Genomic DNA, 24920 nt, shown 5'->3' with positions numbered 1-24920 from the left:
TGGCTAAAGATGTTTCTCTTGTCATATTCTACATTTCCCATCTTGCATTATATTCTTATATTATGGCTAAAATATTAAGGCATTAATTGTGTTGTTTTCCTTTTTATCAGGCTTTTGGAACATACAAGATGTTTCTCTTGTCATATTCTACATTTCCCATCTTGCATTATATTCTTATATTATGGCTAAAATATTAAGGCATTAATTGTGTTTTTTTACCTTTTTATCAGGCTTTTGGAACATACAAGATGTTTCTCTTGTCATATTCTACATTTCCCATCTTGCATTATATTCTTATATTATGGCTAAAATATTAAGGCATTAATTGTGTTGTTTTCCTTTTTATCAGGCTTTTAGAACATACAAGATGTTTCTCTTGTCATATTCTACATTTCCCATCTTGCATTATATTCTTATATTATGGCTAAAATGTTAAGGCATTAATTCTGTTTTTTTACCTTTTTATCAGGCTTTTGGAACATACAAGATGTTTCTCTTGTCATATTCTACATTTCCCATCTTGCATTATATTCTTATATTATGGCTAAAATATTAAGGCATTAATTGTGTTGTTTTCCTTTTTATCAGGCTTTTGGAACATACAAGATGTTTCTCTTGTCATATTCTACATTTCCCATCTTGCATTATATTCTTATATTATGGCTAAAATATTAAGGCATTAATTGTGTTTTTTTACCTTTTTATCAGGCTTTTAGAACATACAAGATGTTTCTCTTGTCATATTCTACATTTCCTATCTGGCATTCTTCTTTGATTTTTTTCTGAAAATCATTTTACAATGTACCTCCAGTGGTGGTTTTAGTACCTCAAGCCATCCACTTTCTTCCACCTGATGGAGGAGGGGGTGCCCAGCGTATCTGTCTCCCCCCAGTGATTATTCATGCGATGCCAGCGGACAGGAGAGAATAAATGGGATGTTGATGATAAAATCTGAAAGCTTAGCGGATTTTTTGTCAGAAATTTGTAAATAAATGTAACGTCTTATTTGAGAAAATAGATACGTTATTCCTTGCTTTGGACTTCTTGGAAATAAAATTGATGGCTGTTTCTATAGATATGCTAATGAGATCACATCGCGAATCTGTTTACAATGAGAACATTTAAGATACTGTATCTTTATGTTTGACAATCAGCTCTGCAGTGTTTAGGGAGGATTTGCTGTTGTCAGTGTCGGACTGGCATGCCATATAGCGGCTTTTATATTGATATTTTTATTATGATGGTATGATGTGGGGCTTTAAACAAGAAAAATAAAGGCGAGAGAGAGAGATGGGACATGCCTGAAGCTATATTTGTGCCTTTCAATGATGTAAGGACTCACGCACTTTATTGATTGAGCAAAAACGTATGAGAAAGAAGAAAAAAAGAAAGGAACTAAAATCAGAAAATGCGAGGTCATGAAAAAATCTTCTCCTCTGGCATCAATTTGTAGATCTGACAAACCCATAACATGATCTGTGCCTTTCTTTTCACGATGTTGATTGATGTGCGATAAGCTGATTTCACACACGCACACACGCTACCTGTAGTATGAGGATGACTGGTTTCACACACGCACACGTACACACGCTACCTGTAGTATGAGGATGACTGGTTTCACATACGCACACGTACACACGCTACCTGTAGTATGAGGATGACTGGTTTCACACACGTACACACACTACCTGTGGTATCAGGATGACTGGTTTCACACACACACATACACACATGTACACACACTACCTGTAGTATCTGTATGACTGGTTTCACACACACACACGTTTACGCACTACCTGTGGTATCCGGATGACTGATTTCACACACGCACACGTACACACACTACCTGTAGTATCAGGATGACTGATTTCACACACACACACGTACACACGCTACCTGTAGTATCAGTATGACTGGTTTCACACACACACACACGTACACACACTGCCTGTAGTATCAGGATGACTGATTTCACGCACACACACACACGTACACACACTACCTGTAGTATCAGGATGACTGATTTCACACACACACACGTACACACGCTACCTGTAGTATCAGGATGACTGGTTTCACACACACACACACACGTACACACACTACCTGTAGTATCAGGATGACTGGTTTCACACACACACACACACGTACACACACTACCTGTAGTATCAGGATGACTGGTTTCACACACGCACACGTACACACACTACCTGTAGTATCAGGATGACTGATTTCACACACGCACACACACACACTACCTGTAGTATCAGGATGACTGGTTTCACACACGCACACGTACACACACTACCTGTAGTATCAGGATGACTGATTTCACACACACACACATTCATGTACACACACTGCCTGTAGTATCAGGATGACTGGTTTCACACACACACACACACGTACACACGCTACCTGTAGTATCAGGATGACTGGTTTCACACACGCACACGTACACACACTACCTGTAGTATCAGGATGACTGATTTCACACACGCACACACACACGCTACCTGTAGTATCAGGATGACTGGTTTCACACACACACACACACTACCTGTAGTATCAGGATGACTGGTTTCACACACGCACACACACTACCTGTAGTATCAGGATGACTGATTTCACACCCAGGTACACACACTACCTGTAGTATCAGGATGACTGATTTCACACACACACACACGTTTACACGCTACCTGTAGTATCAGGATGACTGGTTTCACACACACACACGTACACACACTACCTGTAGTATCAGGATGACTGATTTCACACACACACACACACATGTACACACACTACCTGTAGTATCAGGATGACTGGTTTCACACACACACACACACATGTACACACGCTACCTGTAGTATCAGGATGACTGGTTTCACACACACACACACACTACCTGTAGTATCAGGATGACTGGTTTCACGCACACGTACACACACTACCTGTAGTATCAGGATGACTGGTTTCACGCACACACACACGCTACCTGTAGTATCAGGATGACTGGTTTCACACGCACACACACACGCTACCTGTAGTATCAGGATGACTGGTTTCACACACACACACACACTACCTGTAGTATCAGGATGACTGGTTTCACACACGCACACACACTACCTGTAGTATCAGGATGACTGATTTCACACCCAGGTACACACACTACCTGTAGTATCAGGATGACTGATTTCACACACACACACACGTTTACACGCTACCTGTAGTATCAGGATGACTGGTTTCACACACACACACGTACACACACTACCTGTAGTATCAGGATGACTGATTTCACACACACACACACACATGTACACACACTACCTGTAGTATCAGGATGACTGGTTTCACACACACACACACACATGTACACACGCTACCTGTAGTATCAGGATGACTGGTTTCACACACACACACACACTACCTGTAGTATCAGGATGACTGGTTTCACACACACACACACACACTACCTGTAGTATCAGGATGACTGATTTCACACCCAGGTACACACACTACCTGTAGTATCAGGATGACTGATTTCACACACACACACACGTTTACACGCTACCTGTAGTATCAGGATGACTGGTTTCACACACACACACGTACACACACTACCTGTAGGATCAGGATGACATTTATAAGGTGCTGAATCGAGTCTGGAATTTATTGAAGCTTAAACTTCCTAGAGGAAAAAAAAAGAGGAAGTCATCATTAGATTTTTTTTTTTTTTTTTTGATTGGTGTTTTACGCCGTACTCAAGAATATTTCACTTATACGACGGCGGCCAGCATTATGGTGGGTGGAAACCGGGCAGAGCCCGGAGGAAACCCACGACCATCCGCAGGTTGCTGACAGACCTTCTCACGTACAAGTCATCATTAGATAAATCTCTGATACTTTTGCCTGAAGATACTTCCATTTTTTTTTTTCTTCATTTTGTTCATTACATTTAAATGTAAAGTGAACTTTTACATTTCGCCATTGGCTATTGATTTGAACTCTTGCAAAGCATAGGATACGAAGCACTGTTTTGACTTTAAATATATGATTTAGAGCATAAAGAAAGAACATTTAAAGAAAGTCACTGTGTATGGTAGCCATTTTTCCTCTGTTCAAGCACTTTCCCCCATCAGGCCAACAGTATTCTTATACAGTGTTCCAACAGTTTATTATTTATCTGCTATCATATTGTGTATATATTATTTGGCCAATACCATATTGCCTGTATATTATTTGGCCAATACCATATTGCCTGTAGATTGTTTGGCCGATACTGTATTGCCTGTATATTGTTTGGCCAATACCATATTGCCTGTATATTGTTTGGCCGATACCCTATTGCCTATATATTATTTGGCCGATACCATATTGCTAATGTATTATTTTCTTGTTACCATATTGCCTGTATATAATTTGGCCGATACCATATTGCCTGTATATTATTTGGCCAATACCATATTGCCTATGTTATTTGACAGATACTATATTACCCTTGGCCATACACGATCATTGACATATGAAATCAGTTTGAAGCATAAGTGTGACTGGTGCGTGAGTTGTGCTTGCTGTTCCAGTATAAGCATTGTGCTGTAGGCACAGGTTCCCCAGCCTTTTCTTCCCCTTGCCGTTCCACTGTTAGCATTGTGCTGTAGGCACAGGTTCCCTAGTCTTTTCTCCCCCTTCGCCTTCCAATGTAAGCATTGTGCTGTAGGCACAGGTTCCCCAGCCTTTTCTTCCCCTTGCCATTCCAGTGTAAGCATTGTGCTGTAGGCACAGGTTCCCCAGTCTTTTCTTCCCCTTGCCATTTCAGGGTAAGCATTGTTCTGTAGGCACAGGTTCCCCAGTCTTTTCTTCCCCTTGCTGTTCCAATGTAAGCATTGTGCTGTAGGCACAGGTTCCCCAGTCGTTTCTTCCCCTTGCCATTTCAGGGTAAGCATTGTTCTGTAGGCACAGGTTCCCCAGTCTTTTCTTCCCCTTGCCGTTCCACTGTTAGCATTGTGCTGTAGGCACAGGTTCCCTAGTCTTTTCTCCCCCTTCGCCTTCCAGTGTAAGCATTGTGCTGTAGGCACAGGTTCCCCAGTCTTTTCTTCCCCTTGCCATTTCAGGGTAAGCATTGTTCTGTAGGCACAGATTCCCGTCTTTTCTTCCCCTTGCCGTTCCACTGTTAGCATTGTGCTGTAGTCACAGGTTCCCTAGTCTTTTCTCCCCCTTCCCCTTCCAATGTAAGCATTGTGCTGTAGGCACAGGTTCCCCAGTCTTTTCTCCCCCTTGCCGTTCCAGTGTTAGCATTTTCCTGTAGGCACAGGTTCCCTAGTCTTTTCTCCCCCTTCCCCTTGCTGTTTCAATGTAAGCATTGTGCTGTAGGCACAGGTTCCCCAGTCTTTTCTTCCCCTTGCTGTTCCAGTGTTAGCATTTTCCTGTAGGCACAGGTTCCCTAGTCTTTTCTTCCCCTTGCTGTTCCAGTGTTAGCATTTTCCTGTAGGCACAGGTTCCCTAGTCTTTTCTCCCCCTTCCCCTTCCCCTTCCAATGTGAGCATTGTGCTGTAGGCACAGGTTCCCCAGTCGTTTCTTCCCCTTGCTGTTCCAATGTAAGCATTGTGCTGTAGGCACAGGTTCCCCAGTCTTTTCTTCCCCTTGCCGTTCCAGTGTTAGCATTTTCCTGTAAGCACAGGTTCCCTAGTCTTTTCTCCCCCTCCCCCTTCCCCTTGCTGTTCCAATGTAAGCATTGTGCTGTAGGCACAGGTTCCCCAGTCTTTTCTTCCCCTTGCCATTCCAATGTAAGCATTGTGCTGTAGGCACAGGTTCCCCAGTCTTTTCTTCCCCTTGCCGTTCCAGTGTAAGCATTTTCCTGTAGGCACAGGTTCCCTAGTCTTTCTTCCCCTTGCTGTTCCAGTGTAAGCATTGTGCTGTAGGCACAGGTTCCCCAGTCCTTTTCTTCCCTTGTCGTTCCAGTGTTAGCATTTTCCTGTAGGCACAGGTTCCCCAGCCTTTTCTTCCCCTTGCTGTTCCAATGTAAGCATTGTGCTGTAGGCACAGGTTCCCCAGCCTTTTCTTCCCCTTGCCGTTTCAGTGTAAGCATTGTGCTGTAGGCACAGGTTCCCCAGTCTTTTCTTCCCCTTGCCGTTTCAGTGTAAGCATTGTGCTGTGGGCACAGGTTCCCAAGTCTTTCTTCCCCTTAGCTCATCTATACATGTACATCACGTCTTTTTTTCTTTCTTCCAGTATGGATGGTGCTGATCTTTGCTTTGAAATTGTCAAGCGGGCAACTGCAGGTTTTGTGTATAGTGAAGCTGTAGCGAGGTAAGTATGAACAGTTACCTTTAATAGCCTATCTTACACAGTGCAAAAATTCTGTTACAATTCAGTGTGAAACATAAATCACTGAGTCATTGCCTTGGGTCGGGTATCTGTAGTGAAGGGCATTCGTTTGCTAGGGGGCGCTCAGGTTGTGTCCACCTTTAGTATATCTGTTATTACGGATGTTTTTGCTGGCATTTTATTTGTCTGCCACTGTCACTTGACAAAATGAAGCAAGGATTTAAGTGAAATTTTCTACACAAGTTAGTCCATCTATTAATGTTTGGTGGACATGAGCATAAACAACACAGTTGCATAGTATTGCCCCTTTGGTTTGTAGTTGGGGAATTTGTACAATCAAATTTTATACACAAGTTAGTCCATCTATTAATGTTTGGTGGACATGAGCATAAACAACACAGTTGCATAGTATTGCCCCTTTGGTTTGTAGTTGGGGAATTTGTACAATCAAATTTCAGCTGCTTTCAGATTTATGTTTATTACATCTCAGACTGTATCTGAATTCCCCTGAGGTTCTTTACAGGGACTTTTCCCAAGGCTGTTGTGTGCCAGTCTTGCAGTGAGCTTTAGATCTGACTGTAACCGTGCCATTTATCTCCCTGATTGTTCAGATTCTTTCCATGACCTTTTGTGGTCTCCCCAAAATAGGCTTAACCCTGTACTGCCTTGGTGGAGATGGCAACCGTTACATTGTATCTCTGGTGGTTAGCGTGTGAGTGAAGCATAATGACCCAGAAGCCACTCAACAATATGGTGGCTGTGAGTTCAAGTCCAGCTCATGCTGGCTTCCTCTCCAGTCATATGTGGGAAGGTCAGCCAGCAACCTTCGGAGCAATAAATATGCTGTCAACAGGATCTCTTTGCTACATGGAAAACAAAGTTCAGCCTCAAATAAACAAACAGTTCGTATGTTTTCAAATTCAGATCTTGTTCCCTCGTATTTGATTGGTCAGATTGTGGTTCTCATTTCTCATTGGCTATAGTATATCTCATTCACTTTCTGTATCGTTTTTTGGTTTCTCATGAATTTCTCATGGCATCAGAGCTCGAAATACCTTTTTTTAGCTTGGGGCTAATTGATCTGTTTGATACCCAATTTGGTTCCTTGGTATATGGAATTATTAGAGTAATATCGCATATTCCATTAGCCAAACCAGAAATCTAGGAGCATTTGCCCCCTGAATTGCCTTTATTTTGACTTTGTGCATGCGATGGAGCGTTTGCTCACGACCCATGATGTGTTAGTCTTTTCTGTGCATTCCAGCCATTACATGCGACAGATTCTGGAGGCCTTACGCTACTGTCATGTCAACGGGATAATCCACCGTGACCTCAAGCCTCACTGTGTTCTACTCGCCTCCAAAGAAAACTCGGCCCCAATCAAACTGGGTGGGTTTGGAGTTGCCGTCCAACTGCCAGAGTCCGGGACTATATCAGGAGGTAAGACCATGCCGGCCTTAGCAACTAGCACCTTACCTCCATGTTTTCTTCTCTAAGGAAATTGATCTTGAAAATCTGGGGTTTACAGCAGAAAAATGGGATGGTTTAGGACTTTTATCCAGGAATCTCCATAATGGAAAGTCATAAAATTTGATGAAAGATATCCCAGGCAGAGAAAAATGTGGAATTTGATGAAAAATATCCCAGGAAGAGAAAAATGGGGAATTTGATGAAAGATATCCTTAACCCTAATGCTTGTATAGAAAGGTTGGATGCAGGGTCTTTATGGAAGGTTTTTTTTTTCAAGAAAACAAAAGGATATCAATTGTGATAAACAAAAAGGAATAAAATTCTGTATTTGTACATAACATTTTGATGGTTTTGCTCTTTCAAACCCATGATCTGTCAAAGAACCAACTAAAATGTGAAGTTTACAAATGTTTACAGTTGTTTTTCTCAGCTGCTGTAAGTAATTCATAATACATTTATTCATTTGAGCAATTTCTCCAAAACAATCGAATAAGCGAAATAAAAATTCTTGGATCGAACACTGCATAGTGACATCAGCACTCTCCAAGGTCTTAAATTCATTGGTGCACACCACAAGATCGTACAAAACAGTGTCTTTGAGAGGAAGAAAAATGTAGAGAACCATTGCCTAGTTCACAATCAGTACATCAGTAATTCAGTTTCTGGGGTCAGTGAATGATCGGCTAGGAAAATATCCATCTCTTAAAAGATTTAGATTTCACCTTTACAAGCGTCATGTTTTTATTCGCAATGCCTCTCTGCAATTGGTCAGGGTTTGTCCATGCCTTCAAGTGTCAGCTGTAGGTCTGTTGGCATGTAGTAAATAATTCAGGATGGCAAGATAGTGACGTCAGCCAATGATAAATAAGCTAGAGGATTCTGGGAATTTCCTCTACTGCTATACCATATCGGAAGTCTCGGAATCCAGTACATCCACTGATGTTTTATGGAATACGCAATCATTTTGATTTTTTTTTACTTCAGGCAACTCAAATTATATTTTGTATTTTACAGGTGAGCACACAATAAGAAATCCAAAAATGGAATAATTATAATACTGCAAATCCTTCTTTTTATTTTGTATGATGTTGATGCTTGCATGATTTTCCAGTTTTTCAAGGTGGATTTTACCACAAATTGAAGGAATTTTAGTTTTAGTTTTATACCCTCCTCCAACTTCGAAAAAAAATTTTATTTCAGGGTAAAACAGCAGTTAAAATTGGTGTGGCCTCATTTCTGATCATAAATGTTGAAAAGGTCAAGAAGTGAAGCTTTCTTTGTTTGGATTAATAGAACCATATGTCAGAAGGTTTGTCAGTTCTCAGCTCTCGATCCTTCAGTTGGGGTGTGTGTCAGAGGGTTTGTCAGTTTTCAGCGCTTGATCCTTCAGTTGGGGGTGTATGTCAGAAGGTTTGTCAGTTCTCAGCTCTTGATCCTTCAGTTGGAGTGTCTGTCAGACGGTTTGTCAGTTGTCGGCGAAGTGGGCTGTGGTCACTGGCCTCAGTCATCAGGGTACAGAAGGTGAAGGTTCAAAACTGACCTGAGAAAGGAATTTGTAGATTCCTGCATTCTCACTGCTTGTGGGACCTTGGTAACAGTGATTATTTGATGACATCCCTGTGATCATAAGTCCAGTCTTAATCATTGAAAGCCACTGTTCTTCCACCAAATGGTGCTCATGTCTGTATGTCATCCATGGGAAAGCTTGTTAGTAACTTGCCAGTGGGCAGTGGATTAACCCGGGCATTCCAGTTTTCCCTGTTAGGTAAGTGAAAAATTTTTGAGTAAGGAATTCCAAAGAAATAAAATGACATCATTTATCACTTTCTAGCAGGTTTCTTCCCCCTATGATGCTAAATAATCTTTATCTTTTATAATGGAAATGAAAGCCTTAAACTGCCTAACATTTAGAACAATTAAATGAAAGTTTGGAGGCAGATAAATGTCTAATGTCCACAGAACTCCCAGAGTAAATCCGGCAAATCTGGAAATATGATCAGCTTAGCCATGGACAAAATTGTAGGTCATTTCGGGCAGCGGTAAACTAGAAATGAAGCTGTATGACTTTATCACAAGTTGTTGTGAAAAATGCCATGTCAAAAAATGTCCAAAAAAAATTTGTTTTGTATCCCACATGAACAAGGGACATTATTTTAGGCCTGTCTGTGCCCATCTGTCTGTCTGTCTGTCTGTCAGACTTCAATCTCTGGGCAGAAAGTGCTGTAAATATTGTCCAATTTGGATAAAATTTTGTGTGCAGGTCGTGTTTGTGTAACCTCAGATAAACGTTGAAAACCAGCCCAATCCATGGATAAGTTTGGCTTATTTGATTGGTTGTTGGTTTCCTGTGTGATAGCAGTTAGACACAGAAAGCTTTATAAATGTTGGAATAAACAAAAAAATGAGGTTTTGAATGGTTTACAGAGCATCCGATTGATTTTCGTCAAGAGTCGTGGCTAGACCTACGGCCAGACATTGTCGGTAAGATTCTGATTGGTCAGTCTAATCGTCGTGATAACCCAAAAGGCTTTCATCCCATGGTCCTTACCACTAATCCTAATGGCTTAGTTTGTCGACCAGCGCCTTGCTATCATTAAGACTGCCTACTCCCATAGCCTGGCCCTCCCCCCATAGGCAGGTTTAACACTCGTTAACATGTTTCACATGTCTGATTTAATTTGACTAATGATTCTCTGAGCTGACTCCACGATCAGTGTTAAGATGTTGATGACTGTAGTGGGTTTACAAAAGTAGCTCAATTACTGTGGTGGCTGAAAATAAGAACATGCATCTCTGTGACAAAATTAGACCATTATCTAACAGCTCCAGGGCAAGTCAGGCTTTTTATAGATAATTACACACAATCACAGCTGCATATAATGATCCTGTGTCTTGTGGGCTGCACAAAAGGTGTGGGTTCTATCCTGGCCTGGTATAGGGAGCTTGTGGATATCTCGAGACCATCTAGCTCTTCATCAGGCCCAGATATCATGGCCTTACACTTACATTAAAAGTCCAGTCTTTAAGCTTGTTATGAAATTTGTTTTACAATAACTTTTCCAGAATTTACATTGTCAAGCAATATTTTGACCTTGTTATGTAAGAATTAACAATTTTTAAGTCACTTGAAATTATGTCTTAAGTCTGATGTCACTTTGTAATCCCAGGGCCGGGCCTTGGTGACTGAGTGGTCAGTGGTATTCGATCCACCATGTGCTCAGTGTGACACTTATTGTCTATCAGTATGGCTGGCAGGTCTGTGGAAGTGAAAAATCTTTGAGTAAAAACCATAGCTTTGGACAGCAATCAAGCAATGAGAAAAGTACACATACATATGTTGTAGGCATCAGTGAGTTTAGTGTTTAGTAGTGTAGTATTTTACCTTGTCTATCTAGTTTTGTGTTTCATATAAAGCTATGGTGTAAGCACTGTAGGTAGAGATCACCTGGGTCTGTAATCTCAACCACAGGTATTAAATTGAAATTTAACTCTTTCACATCTGATGACAGCTTTGTAGATACAACCAACAAAACAGTTTTTTTTCATCCAACATACATGTATATTTCAAGTAATAAAAATTATTTGTACAATGTTGTAAAATAAAGTTCTTGAAACATTAATGTGTGTTTGCTTCTGCTAAAAAATAGAAGGAATAACACAGAAATATGAAACATTTCCCTGAACCTGCCAGCTTATGTTCACGTTTTGAAGGTGTTGAAAACATGTTAGTTCCATCATTGTCCAGCACCGGAATTTCAGAAAAACATATTATATGGACTTGATATTTTTACCTTTCGTAATAAAAGAGCTTGAAATCGGAACTCTGGTATTATCCTGGATGCCAAAGATAGACCAAGGGAGGTAATTTGAGCAAACTCCATTTTTCTGGAACTATCAGTGAAAGTGGTTGTTGATGATTCTCAGTTGGAATGGGTAACATGCACTTCAATAATTGTCTGTGGTACGCTCAGTAGTCTAGAGACAAATCGTACACAAGTGACAGATAACATTTTGTTTAACTCATGACTTAATTACCAAAACCTGAATGGTTGAAATCAATTGGTGCTTTTTTTTTAACTACAATGACATATTGACTGAACTAACTGAAATTTTTGGTGTGTTGTTTTGCGGTTGAATAATTTATTGAAAGCTAACCCGACGTTCAGTTTAGGTAAGCACATATTAATGTGTAAATTGTCTTGTCATTGTTATTATGATATCAGTTCTTTTTCTGTAGAATAATTGATACAGAGCTAATACTACATGTACATTTAATTTAGATAAACATTTGTTCAAGGAATTGTCATCTGTTGATTATTGTAATGTTTTCTCCCTGTGTAATTTTGTACGTGAACATACAAAATGTACTGTATATTTCTGTAAAATGGCTTTTTCATAAAATGCATGAATTTCACACCGACACACAGAAATGTTGTGTCTGATTTGATTATTCTTAACATTTGGGAACGTTATACATGTAGCTGTGTTCAGTTACTCGTGAGACACCCGTGGCTCAAATATCCAAGACAAATAATCTTCTTGGTTTCCATTCTGTTGCCTCTGTTGATCTCAGGGTCTTGGTGATCTTTGAACATGGGGAAAACATAAAAAACATAAGTTCAGATGAGAGTGTGTTAAAAGTTATTCACACATGTGGTCTTCATTATTTTCTTCGATTTTTCTTAAAAGAGAAAAAGACAGTTGAAAATAATTTGTGTATGGTGTGTATCTGGGACCACCTTTTGGTATGTATAGTCTTTGTGTAATAATGTTATAAATGAGGATGTAACATTTGTTTAATAAATATATGTGCACTAGAATTTGGCCTCTCGGCTAACAACTATTCACAACCTGGATTTCGATCATATTTATGTTTTTAATGTATTCATAAATATTGTCATAATTGCGCATGTTTGGATATAAACAAAAAATTTACATCCAAATAAATTTATTAAACTTGCATCACATTCTTATTATGCAATGAGGATAAATACCGAAATGTTCCATCGTATTTGCAAATAAGTTTTGACTTTCTTTCATCTGATTTTGGGATCATTGTTATATTTTCTTCTCCTGTAGCACATTCTGGTGTGGTTTTATATGAAGTTCCCTCGACACACCTTTGCTCACTGAAATGAAACCTCTTGGATACAGCATTAAACATCAAAATTCAAATTAATGAATGTACAAAGTAAGATGTGTAACTTGCGAAAGAAAAGTTTGAATGGGGTACAGTTTATTTATAGATTTTGAAACCAAAGTTCTAAAATGTGGTTTGAGTTAAGCAGCATTCCCACAATGTGATTTGTCATATGGACAAATGTGGTTTGAGTTAAGCAGCATTCCCACAATGTGATTTGTCATATGGACAAATGTGGTTTGAGTTAAGCAGCATTCCCACAATGTGATTTATCATATGGACAAATGGAATGGAATCATTTTGACCAACAAAAGAGTTGTTTGTGTTGTTGTTGTTGTTTCAGGTCGGATAGGGACCCCTCACTTCATGGCGCCAGAGGTTGTGAAGCGGGAGCCGTATGGGCGACCTGTCGACGCCTGGGGTTGTGGCGTGCTCCTCTATATCCTTCTCTCAGGGTCACTTCCGTTTTACGGGACCAAGGATCGACTCTTTGATATGATAGTCAAAGGAACGTACCACGTAAGTCCTGCATGGAGATGCTTGCTTGAGTGTTTATAGCAGGGTTTATAATTTGGGGGTACTAGTTTTGGCATTTGTTGTGAAAATACAAATTTTACAGCATCAATTCTTTATCATATTGAGTCATGTCATGGAGTAATTTTAGCAGATGTGATTAAAATCGGTGTACTGAGAAATTTAAAGTGGTTTTGGATTGTACTGTACTTTTATTTTGATACTTTTAAACGTTTTGGAGCTGATCTTTTCAGATACAATAGCTAACTCTCATCTTTTAACGCTGGAGGTAAATTGTTTAGAAAGCTTAATCATCTGGTGGTAGGGTAAATTTGGTCTCCACCAAAGTGATGTTTTCATACTTTTTGTTAAATTCCTGTGCTTTTGAAAAGCGCAAAGGGGAAGAACAACCTCCGTATATATTTTCTCTACATTTGTTGCCGTTCTCCAGTTGCGTCCAAAGCAGTGGGATACCTTATCCAGTGATGCTAAGGATCTGGTGAACCGACTGTTAGAAGTGGATCCAGACAAGCGGATCACCATAGAAGAGGCCTTAAATCACCCGTGGATTAAGGTGGGACCTGTAAGTTTGTGGTGGTCTGCATGATGAGATGAGAAACAACTCTTCCGTGGTGGAAGTGCATGAAGTGTGGTCTTGGTCTGATATGCAAATTCTATGAGCAGCAGGCAATCTCATTGGCTGTCATTTTTTTTATTCACATCTCATCCATCCCAAAATAAAATCAACCTTACTCGCCTTGGTTGAAACGCCGATGGTAAAGAGTCCTGTCATATGTTCGGTGATTCGCCGATTCAGCATTTGATACGTCAGATTTGGAGCACACATAGAGCTTATCCAGTAAAACATATACCATATTCTTACCTTGTGTAAGTGTGTGGCATAGAAGTATGTAGAAGCCTACATGTACCTCTATTAATTTATTGACTTAAAAGTTGCCACCAAAAGTGTGTGGAAAATCTCGCAAAGGTAACTTTGAAAACAGCAGAAGTGGAGTGATACCTCAATCAGGTACCGCATTAGACAAAGGCAATATGTCAGGTATTCTCAGGTATTTTATCACAAAGACACCTAAATATTAAACAATTAAGGAAAAGTTCTGATACCCTCCAAATTTTTGGTGTCTTATTTTCATATTTTTTTCTTTCACTCTTTAACTCAAGGGAGACAACTTTTGAGAACAACAGCGTCATAGTGTATTAGGTGATCTCAAATTGTACCATAGAAGTTTCTGTTCAGTTTACAGTTGGATGGTAAAAAATACCAAAGCACTAGGAGTTGTTTCTTCATGTCATTAAATGGTCATAAGATGTTAAATACACAGAATTGAAATTTGTGATATACAGCAGGGTTTTCTGTGCCTTCACTGCTATAGAGCTCCTTCTCAGCTGTCTTCTGGAAGCATGCACTGGTATTTATTTTATTTCAAGTCATCTAAAGCTGCATGTTGATGGAGATATGCCTGATATTAAACTCTTTTGAGTCTCATTTGACATTTTTTCATGACATAACTTAATGAAACACCTGCACACTGAATGGAAATATGACATAATAATTGTATTTATTCATTTATCTGATTGGTGTTTTACGCCGTATTCAAGAATATTTCACTTATACGACGACGGCCAGCATCATGGTGGGAGGAAACCGGGCACAGCCCGGGGGCAACCCATAACCATCTGCAGGTTGATGGCAGACCTTCCCATGTACCATAATAATTGTAATACTAATGCATGAGTATAGTGTTTGTCATAAATGAATATATGTATGAAGTTTGGCCCAGCTCTGATTTTTGTTACGCATCTTGATTTGCACTTGTCTGTCTGCACATCTGTTCGTACTATACCCTGTTGTGACTGACTTTTGCTCTGTAGAACTTGTATTATATGAACATGATGTGGTGTTGAATAAAGCAGATGTAAGGTCAAGTACTGGGACAATTTTGTAAGAATGGTCTTAAAACCATTGGTAAGGTCAATTTTGTAAGAATGGTCTCAAAACCATTGCTAAGGTCAATTTTGTAAGAATGGTCTCAAAACCATTGCTAAGGTCAATTTTGTAAGAATGGTCCTAGAACCATTGCTAAGGTCTTCATCAAGTAGCAATAATCTTTTAAAATAGGAAGGCATAGGAATACAGGAGTTTTGAGTAGCGACGTTGCGACATTATGGTCCTTTTGTACCTTGACGCCATTGCTTTATACCTTGACGCCATTGCTTTATGCCTTGATGCCGTTGCTTTATGCCTTGACGCCATTGCTTTATTTCATGACGCCGTTGCTTTATGCCATGACGCCGTTGCTTTATGCCTTGACGCTGTTGCTTTATGCCTTGACGCCATTGCTTTATGCCATGACGCCGTTGCTTTATGCCTTGACGCCGTTGCTTTATGGCAGGGTGGGGCAAGTCACAGCATTTTTGTGTGAGATGGTATATACAATAGTGAACATTATCTTCAAGACAAGACAAACATGGCAAATCCTGTAAAATAAATATGCCAGGAATAAAACTCATCAGTGATGAATAATTTATATTATTATACAGTGTATATACCCATTTTAAAATACGCTGATTTGCTCCACCATGCCTTAAAGTGGTGACGCCAGGGCGGAAAGGGTCGTCACCACGATGTTGTAGCTTCACAACAGTAATCAGTTCTTAGCTTAGCCTTTAAAGCAGACGTAAAAGATTATGTTATAAATCATTCAGGTCATTTTGATTCTGGTAAAGTGTGCTATCTGGAATGGTGTGTGGTGTGCACATGTTTGTGTGATGTATAGGAAAGCATCCAATGAAATAAGTGGAAAATACTTCAGTGTGGCTGTAGACAACAACTAAGCTAATTAATCAGTAATATGTGGGGATTTTGTTTCTTTCAGGAAAGAAATAAAATATCCAAAGTCCACCTCCATGAAACTGTGGATGAAATGAAAAAATTTAATGCAAGAAGAAAACTTAAGGTAAGGGAGATAATCTGTATGTATTGTGTGTCCTTGGTAGGATGTGACCGAGACTCCTCATTAGTAGTCAAGAATTGGGAGGCTTTCTCATGTCTTAAAAGCTTAATGTTTGTTAAGTACTAAGTGGAAAGCTTTTCCAGCAAGCTGCAGATGGTTGCTGGTTTTCCCCAAGCTCTTTTCCACATACAATGCTGCTGGCTGTCATCATATAAGTGAAATATTCTTAATGAGTGCTGCATGAAACGCCAGTCAAATGAATAAATATTTGTTAAATGTGATGAAAAAGTTGTATAAAATTGACTTACAAAAAATGTTGATTATTTGACTGGACACAAGATGCATTTCTTCGTCTTTGTTGTTACAGCAGCTTATCATTATTGTTATTAAGGATTACACCCTCTGGGTATGGCCACAGGTGTTGGTCCCGGATCTCGCACCTAGGATACATGTATTATATTCAGAGAGTGGAATCTCTTATGATGACAGTGCTGTTTGTCACTTAGAACTTGACCATTTCGGTGACCTAGGTGTTATAGCACCCTCCTCAAAGTAAGGGGACCTGGGATCAAACCCGGGTTGTGTCACACCAAAGAGTTGGTACCGAGAGATTAGAGCAAGGAAACAGGAATGGTTGGCCACTATAATGTGACTGGGTGGGGTGTCATGTCTGGTGTCTACACCATGATACTTCAGTGACTTGATCACTTTGGCACCTCCCATTTCATCATGTCACAAGGAGACACAGTATTCACACTTAACGACTCTTCATCATCATATGACTGAAAAATTGTTAATATAAAAAAATATAAATGTTAACTGTTCTTCAATCAAGACAGGAAGTTTTGCGTATCATTCTGAGTTTAAAGTGTAGAGCTCACCATTCGTCAAACGTTTTGACATAACATGCTACTTGTGGCTGTACCCAGTTGCTTACATTCTCAAGGCGATCTACGCCTCATTTAAACATTATACCCATTGAAGGGAATAACTATTATAAATACAGAAAAAGCATGTGATGGATGTTGTATGGTTTAAAAACCAGCTTCGTTTTGATGAGCTTTTACCTTAGCCATTGTGCCTGAAGCACTGTCTGACTGTGAGCTCTTCTCGCCCCAGGGTGCTGTCCTAGCAGCTGTGTCCAGCTCAAAGTGGACGTCGTTTTACAATGACCCTCCAGAAACAACAGAAAATGATGAGGAAATCACATCAGCAGGTTGGTGAAATTTCTTCAGTCCAATAGAGCTGTTTAGATTCTGCACATTCTGTATTTTTTTGTACATGGTATTCACTCATCTTTCAGTTCACACAGACGTTGACAATTTTTTTTTGTGTGCTTTTTACTAAAGTATGCTCAAAACCCGTGAATTAATTTTGTATTATGATGTGAAATATAACTTCTGAAGCGGCGATGCCAGAGTTCAAGCCTGCATTCTTCCGATCCATCAATGTGTTATATGTACCAGTATACTACATAGCATGAAGATGTAAATGTGCCAAATGTAAATAAATCAGCCCTTGGACAGTTTTTCAATGCCTGTGCTAGTCCTGTGCTTTTTTAACACAGCTCAGTGATTTTCAGGATGTGTACAGTACTACATATATAGCCCTCTTTTGTCATGTGACCTGCAAAACAGGTGAAAAGTATTTTGATGCAAAAGCATACTTTGGAGGAAAAATAAAACCAGATTTGTGATGAGGAAGACAAACTCAGATAGCATGTTAGGAATGTTCAGATTAAGTTTTTTTTGTGTGTTTGACCACTCTTCCATGCTATAGGAGTTAAAACCTAATTTGCCCATACATTGCATGGTTTTTCATTCTAAATAACCTTCAGGGAACGTTGTTTAGTTTAAAGTCAACTGGACATGGGGCTCTGAAGAGAATGACTCATGGTGTATTCGTATCAAGCCAACATGGCTACCAGGTCACATGACTGAGGACACCCAAAGTTTTGCTGTCCAAAGTTCATATCCAGGTCATCTGCGTGCATGTACCTAAGTTTTACGCGTTTTTGCCATTCCATTTTAGCTGCATTTCAGTTGTTTTTTGACAAGTTTACAGCTAACGTCGTTTGCAGTTATGTGAAGTTGTCTCCTTGCCTTGGGGTGATGTTCGGACGTAAGATTCCGTGTTCAGCTTCATTTGTTAAGGAGATATACTCACTTGCAGTGTTGAGAATATCAATTCTGGGTTGACAAAAATTTTATACCAGTATTTGAAATCATTGCCCAAAGCTGCATTAGAATAGGCCTATTTTCCACAAAACATTTTCTACTTTTTACATTTAGAAATTATTGGGTAAAAAAGAGTTGGCTGATCACTTAACAGTTTCACCCAAAAGCAAGCTTGTATAATTTTAAACTGAGAATGAATGAATGATTATAGTTGCCCAGTGTAACCGTCTATCTTGTATGTCATGTGTAACATCATAGATGGCGCCTCTTGTAGCATGAGATCTTTACATACTAACGGGAAATACGTAATCGTCCGTTACTTTTGAATCACAATCTGATCGGTCAGGGTCTGTAACACTCGTCATTTTCAAACTGTATCTAATACCGCTTAACCTGGGGCTAGGGGCCGTAAAGGTAGCCATGCTAATTACATCAGCATGATGCCTTTATGAACACTTGCAATTAAAGTGCGACTGAGATACTTGTTTAATTGTTATTTGACCTGGAACTCATTCACGGACTACGAATTTGAACTTTGATATGGAATTCATGCCTGGAATATTCATTGTCTGCCCGGCATCATTGAAAACTGATGACCGCTTCTCTCTTGTGTGTTACCGGCTTTATTTCTTATTTGTTTAATTTCTTACATACCTTTGTCTTTGGGAGTTAGTATTAAAACGTTGTTTTGGAAATGGATCTTGTGATTATCAACTTGGAACGCCTTTTACGGACTACGAATGGTATATGAATGTCGGACTTGACGCTTAAATTTAACGCCACATTGGCAATATCTCAACCATATCGTCGCGAGTTTTTAACTGAGAAAGTCGTGAACAAATTGAACATGCCTGAGCTTTGTGCAACTACAGTTTAAATTTTAGCCACGGTGGAGAAAAAGATTTTTTTTGTTTTACACAACATCCAAGATGGCTGCCAAGTCATGCATTTAAGAATGTAGGTCCTTGGCTTAAGCTAAAGATACTGAAGCTTCGTAAATGTGTGACAAGTTGTTTTCTCCAAAAATGCCCAATAATATTTGGTTAGAATAGTAATCCTGACAGATACAATAAGGATTTAACCCTGAATGGTTTGGTGCAAAATGATTGGCCTAACGTTAAAACAATCATCTAAAAATAGTGGTCATAACTTTGTGTTTTAATTGACTTTTTGATGGCCCCTGATCCAAATTAGCTTCATGTGATAAAACGTGATGGAAATATTACAGGTCTATCAATTTCACCCTTTTGTCCCTCCACCATTCTGTAACACAGCTCTGTGAGATTCACCTTGTTGTCCTTCATCTATTCTGTAACACAACTCTGTCAGATTCCCCCTGTTGTCCTTCATCTATTCTGTAAGACAGCTATGTCAGATTTCCCCTGTTGTCCTTCATCTATTCTGTAACACAGCTCTGTCAGATTCACCCTGTTGTCCTTCATCTATTCTGTAACACAGCTCTGTCAGATTCACCCTGTTGTCCTTCATCTATTCTGTAAGACAGCTCTGTCAGATTTCCCCTGTTGTCCTTCATCTATTCTGTAACACAGCTCTGTCAGATTCACCCTGTTGTCCTTCATCTATTTTGTAACACAGCTCTGTCAGATTCGCCCTGTTATCGTTCCTCAACGTGAACACAGTGTAAGAATGGGGAAAAGCCAAACAGCGGTCCGTATGTACCAAAGTATGCTTCAGATGGATTCCACCATGGACTCCAAATTGAAATATGAAACTAAGCTTTTGAGATTATGTCATGTCATGGCATCGATTGTGATGTATGAAGAAGGAAGAAAATTGGCGCCAAGATAGCCAACATAACGCAAAAGACCACATAGAAATGAAGTCAGCATTAGGAGAAAGGCCATTGAAAAGTCTCTGAAAATCTGTTCACTTATTTTTTTATTTATTTTTTTTCTTCGCTGAAATTAAATACAGTCAAATGTTTGATTTGTAAGGTGGGTTATATGAACCATAATTTCAGTGCCCGGGTATTCTGGCATTTCATCATCTAGTTTTCTTAATATTTGAAATCTTGTGACAACATTTTTTCAGCTCGCCTGTACTTTAGCTAGTGTCAGTGCCCTGTGCGAGGGCATCCAATAGCCGGGAAGGCATTGTTAAACAGAATGTTAGGGGTGATACCTCAAAAAGCACTGTAGGTATTGAGCTCAGGGTTTGCACACACGCACACACAGTTATGTGAGGAGGATATTCTATGGTTGAGTGGATGTTTGTGTGTTGTATACTGTGAATTAGGCAATTTCTGACCTGTATATTGTGTTTTAGAATCAATGTTAAACAGAATGTTAGGGGTGGTACCTCAGAAACCAGTGTCCTCACGATATGGCTGAGATATTGCTGATGTGGTGTTAAGCCATAATCATTCATTCATTCAGAAAGCACTGCATGTACTGGGCTCAGGGTTTGCACACGTGTAGAGCACAATAACACGAGGGGGATATTCCTTCATTAATATGGATGTGCATATTAAATACCGTAAATTATCAAATTCCTAACTTAGTGTATTGTGTGCATTAGAATGAAGGTTGAAGAAAATGTTAGGGGTGGTACTGGTATCTTAGTGCTGCATGTATTGATGTATAGGACAATGGCACGATGAGGATTGATCAATTACTACCTGTTAGCAAATTTACTGTTTCAGTACTGTATGTATTGAATTGAAGTTTTGCGTTTGCCTGCCTTCTACAGACGAGCATTTTGGTAGACTTTGTTACCAAAGTTAAGTGATGTTTTACTTGTGGGCATTAAAAGCTTTATGAAGCTATGATGCTTTTGCATCTTTCCTGTATCTTTCCATCCAAACTTGAGCTTGAAAAGTCATAAGGTGTACACGTTGTATAGGTTTTAATGGTAGGAGTTCAAAGTGTAGCTAAGTGCTATAATCTATAATAGTATGTCATTGCATATATCGCTATGAGTTCAAGTCCAGCTCATGCTGGCATCCTCTCCAGCCATACGTGGGAAGGTCTTTCAGGAACCTGCGGATGGTCGTAGGTTTCCCCTGGGCTCTGCCAGGTTTTCTCCCACCATAATGCTGATCATTGTCGTATAAGTTAAATATGCTTGAGTATGCTGTGAAACACCAGTCAAGTAAATAAATATATAAATGTCTGATGCCTCTGATGTCTCTGGAATTGTCAGTCTCACACAGAAAGCTTATATACTGTATTTGTAATATAAAATTTAGCATTTTTCAAGTGGCACATTTTTGCTTGATTCTGAAGAATTCATTGGCCTTATCGTGCCACCTAAAAGTTCTGAATGAAATTTTGGTTAAATAACTGTAGTTGGAAGATGTTTGTGTGACTCTGACAGTGGAATTTCACATAACAAACTGTACATGTAAGTGTGGCACAGTACATTGTATATTGGTCTGATCAAACTGGTCTTGCTACATATGTGTACAAAGTGTCCCTGGCCTCTTAAGGGTTAGTGTGACACCCCCCCCCCCCGTATTGGGATGATGTCCGCCAATGTGCTGTCCATATGGGTCACTCATGTTAGTGTATTATAGCAGATTAAACATGTTTGATACAGTCCTCATAGAGTAGCCTCAGTTATTTTTCATCTGGAAACCATGTGGTGTGTACATGTAGGTAAAAAATGCTGTAGTTCAGGATATTGTTATTATGAGCTTTCTTGCAAAGATGGGTCGATGGAGCAGGCCAGTGAGAATATAGAGTAAATTGCTTCTGAAAAAACAATATTTATTGGATAATTACTTGTATCAAAATCATTTTATTTTCAAGCCATATTTTGTATAGTCCAAACTGTTTGTGGATAAAGACAACATGTGCTTTAATGTTATGGTACGATGTCTGTCCATCTTTCCCAGTTACAAAATTTACTGACTTTTTGTCTCTACCAGCGTACCACAAGTCATATTACTTTAAATTCACATTTCTCCACTTGTTCTTCTATATTTGCTCTTCATGTCAACCCTGAAGAACTGCTTCTCTTATTGGGTGATACTGTGTATTTTGATCATCAGTGCCAAGCCTGATGACATTGTGTCTTGTTCACTCAACAGTGACGGACATGTCTTGAAATTCAAAAACTTTTATTTAAGTTAGAGTCTTTTAATCTAAAGATCTCCAATATACATGTAGGTAAATCTGTCAAATACATGTGACAATTAGTGGGTTTTTAATAAAATTTTTAAAATGTTAAATATTCAGAACAAAAGTAATGTGTTGTTACTCTTGCGTTTTTTGTTTGATCTGTAAAATAGTGTTCATCTTTTGTCATCTGTTGTCATCTTTTGTCATCTGTTGTTGTCTTTTGTCATCTGTTGTTGTCTTTTGTCATCATACCTCTGAGTGATACATAAAGATATGATATACAGAAGTGATATAGAGAGATGTGTGCCTCTCTGTATTAATCGTGCCATGATTCTATCTTTGTGAAAGATGGGCTGATATTTCTGTCACAAAATTTGACACCATAAACTGATAACTAGGACATTAGTAGTGATTTGTTGAAGTTTAATCTTTGACCTGGTCGGTATCTAGGAGTGGGATCATCATCAGAAACCTGGATGGTCTAATGGTCTCTCCAGCAAAAAGCAAAATGGTTTACTGATGTTGATCGAGCCACAGTAAAACCATCATGAAAACAAAAATCATTAAATCAGACGAGCCAAAATAAGGTAGTTTATTTGACAACTCGACTTGGGAGAATGAGAGATATTTTCTCAATTAGCCCCAAATATTTGACAGATCTAGATTCAAGCAATGATAAAAGTGTCATGCTGTTATGGTGGTGTGTTTTGTGGGCAAGCCATAATGCAGGCAAAGAGTTAAGCCCTATCATGTAGGTCAGGCTTGTTAAGTTTGGTGGTGGTGTGGAGGTGGGGGGAGGGGGTGAAGAGATGGGGGGTGGGGAGAGTTGATAATGGGGTAAAAATCAGCTGTAGGGTAGACTGGGAATGAGAATGTGACACTAATAACTGGATGGTTAAGGAGGGTGGTGTTTGTCCCTAAAGGTGACTACGTTGTTGTTGGTTATGGCAATGATCAGGAGGAAAATGAAGTTGGTTAATTGGAGATGATGCAGGACACCCATGCTGATATTGTTTGGCTAAAGTATACAGTGTTTGTGGCGCAGATTTACAACTGGGCTAATAAGTGGCTATACGTATGAGGTACACATATGTGTTTTGTGACATTTTAATGTGGTTTTCGGTGATTGTCAAGGTGACATGTGTGCTGATTTCCTGGAGTTTTTATGTACTGTATTGGATAAACACAAGTCTGGGAAGTGTGTGATGTTTGTTAGTAACTTTCTGTGTCTCTAATACAGCACCCCCTGGATTTACTGTTGAAGACGGCAACTTACTCATGCAAAAGTTCAGTTATTCAGAAATCTTTGACCACATTTTTCTGAATAATATGCAGAAATTTAGGTATCGTCTCCAAATTAAGCTTTGCTAGGTTTTGTTATGCAAGGGAAAGAAATCGTCTCTGTTTATGATTGTCTATCCTTGGAAGTAAGTTACAACAGTAATGGAAGTTGAGGACTGGATTTCTCTGGGCTTCTTTATCAGTGATGATATGTGAAGCCTGTATATCAGGCTATTTCTCGGAATGGATGGTAAGTTAAAAGATCAGACCTGCACCTTTCAAAAAAATAATCATGATTCGGAAAGGCCAATCCATGCTGAGTTTTTGAAATTCTTTTACAGTGAATAAAAAGCAAATACAGATTGAGGCTCTGTGAGAGAAAGCCATAAAGCCTCAAGCTGATAATTTGAAAAATATTTATATTGTTTTATTATGTGGACATTCTAGTTTCTTAATTTGCTGACTCTCATTGGGGTATTTTAACGCATAATAATATCGGTAATATCTGTAATATCAGCCATGTTTAATTTTTTTAACATATCTAAGTAGTCAAGTAGCAGTGAAATAGGAGGTATTTGTTAGTATGACCTGGTGTAGCAGCCATATTGGAGGTATTTGTTGATATGACCTGGTGTAGCAGCCATATTGGAGGTATTTGTTGATATGACCTGGTGTAGCAGCCATATTGAAGGTATTTGTTAATATGACTGGATGTAGCAGCCATATTGGAGGTATTTGTTAATATGACCGGATGTAGCAGCCATATTGGAGGTATTTGTTAATATGACCTGGTGCAGCAGCTATTTTGGAGGTATTTGTTAGTATGACCTGGTGCAGTAGCTATTTTGGAGGTATTTTAGTAAGACTTTATGTAGCAGCCATATTTGAGGTACTTTCGCTTGATCTGGTATAGGGGCCTTATTGGAAGTTTTAAAATGACCAAGTATAG

At 39.2% G+C, this 24920-nt stretch overlaps 1 protein-coding gene across 7 annotated transcripts in view; it reads left to right on the top strand.

Annotated features, from left to right (window-relative positions):
- LOC135478987 (peripheral plasma membrane protein CASK-like) overlaps positions 1-24920 on the top strand; it is a 288668-nt gene that overhangs the window by 117142 nt on the left and 146606 nt on the right. For 4 of the 7 annotated variants that reach the window (XM_064758680.1, XM_064758683.1, XM_064758682.1 and 1 more), the window contains 6 exons: positions 6238-6315; positions 7598-7773; positions 13287-13462; positions 13908-14039; positions 16354-16434; positions 17551-17647. In XM_064758680.1, the coding sequence (XP_064614750.1) occupies positions 6238-6315; positions 7598-7773; positions 13287-13462; positions 13908-14039; positions 16354-16434; positions 17551-17647 (740 nt within the window). The remainder of the gene's footprint in view (positions 1-6237; positions 6316-7597; positions 7774-13286; positions 13463-13907; positions 14040-16353; positions 16435-17550; positions 17648-24920) is intronic. The other 3 variants (XM_064758684.1, XM_064758681.1, XM_064758679.1) reach the window with 1 other exon arrangement.

The sequence above is a fragment of the Liolophura sinensis genome, chromosome 12 (assembly GCF_032854445.1).
Source record: "Liolophura sinensis isolate JHLJ2023 chromosome 12, CUHK_Ljap_v2, whole genome shotgun sequence".
Taxonomy (NCBI): Eukaryota; Metazoa; Mollusca; class Polyplacophora; order Chitonida; family Chitonidae; genus Liolophura; species Liolophura sinensis.
The sequence above is the reverse complement of the archived record's forward strand: the minus strand, read 5'-3'. Positions and strand labels throughout refer to the sequence as shown.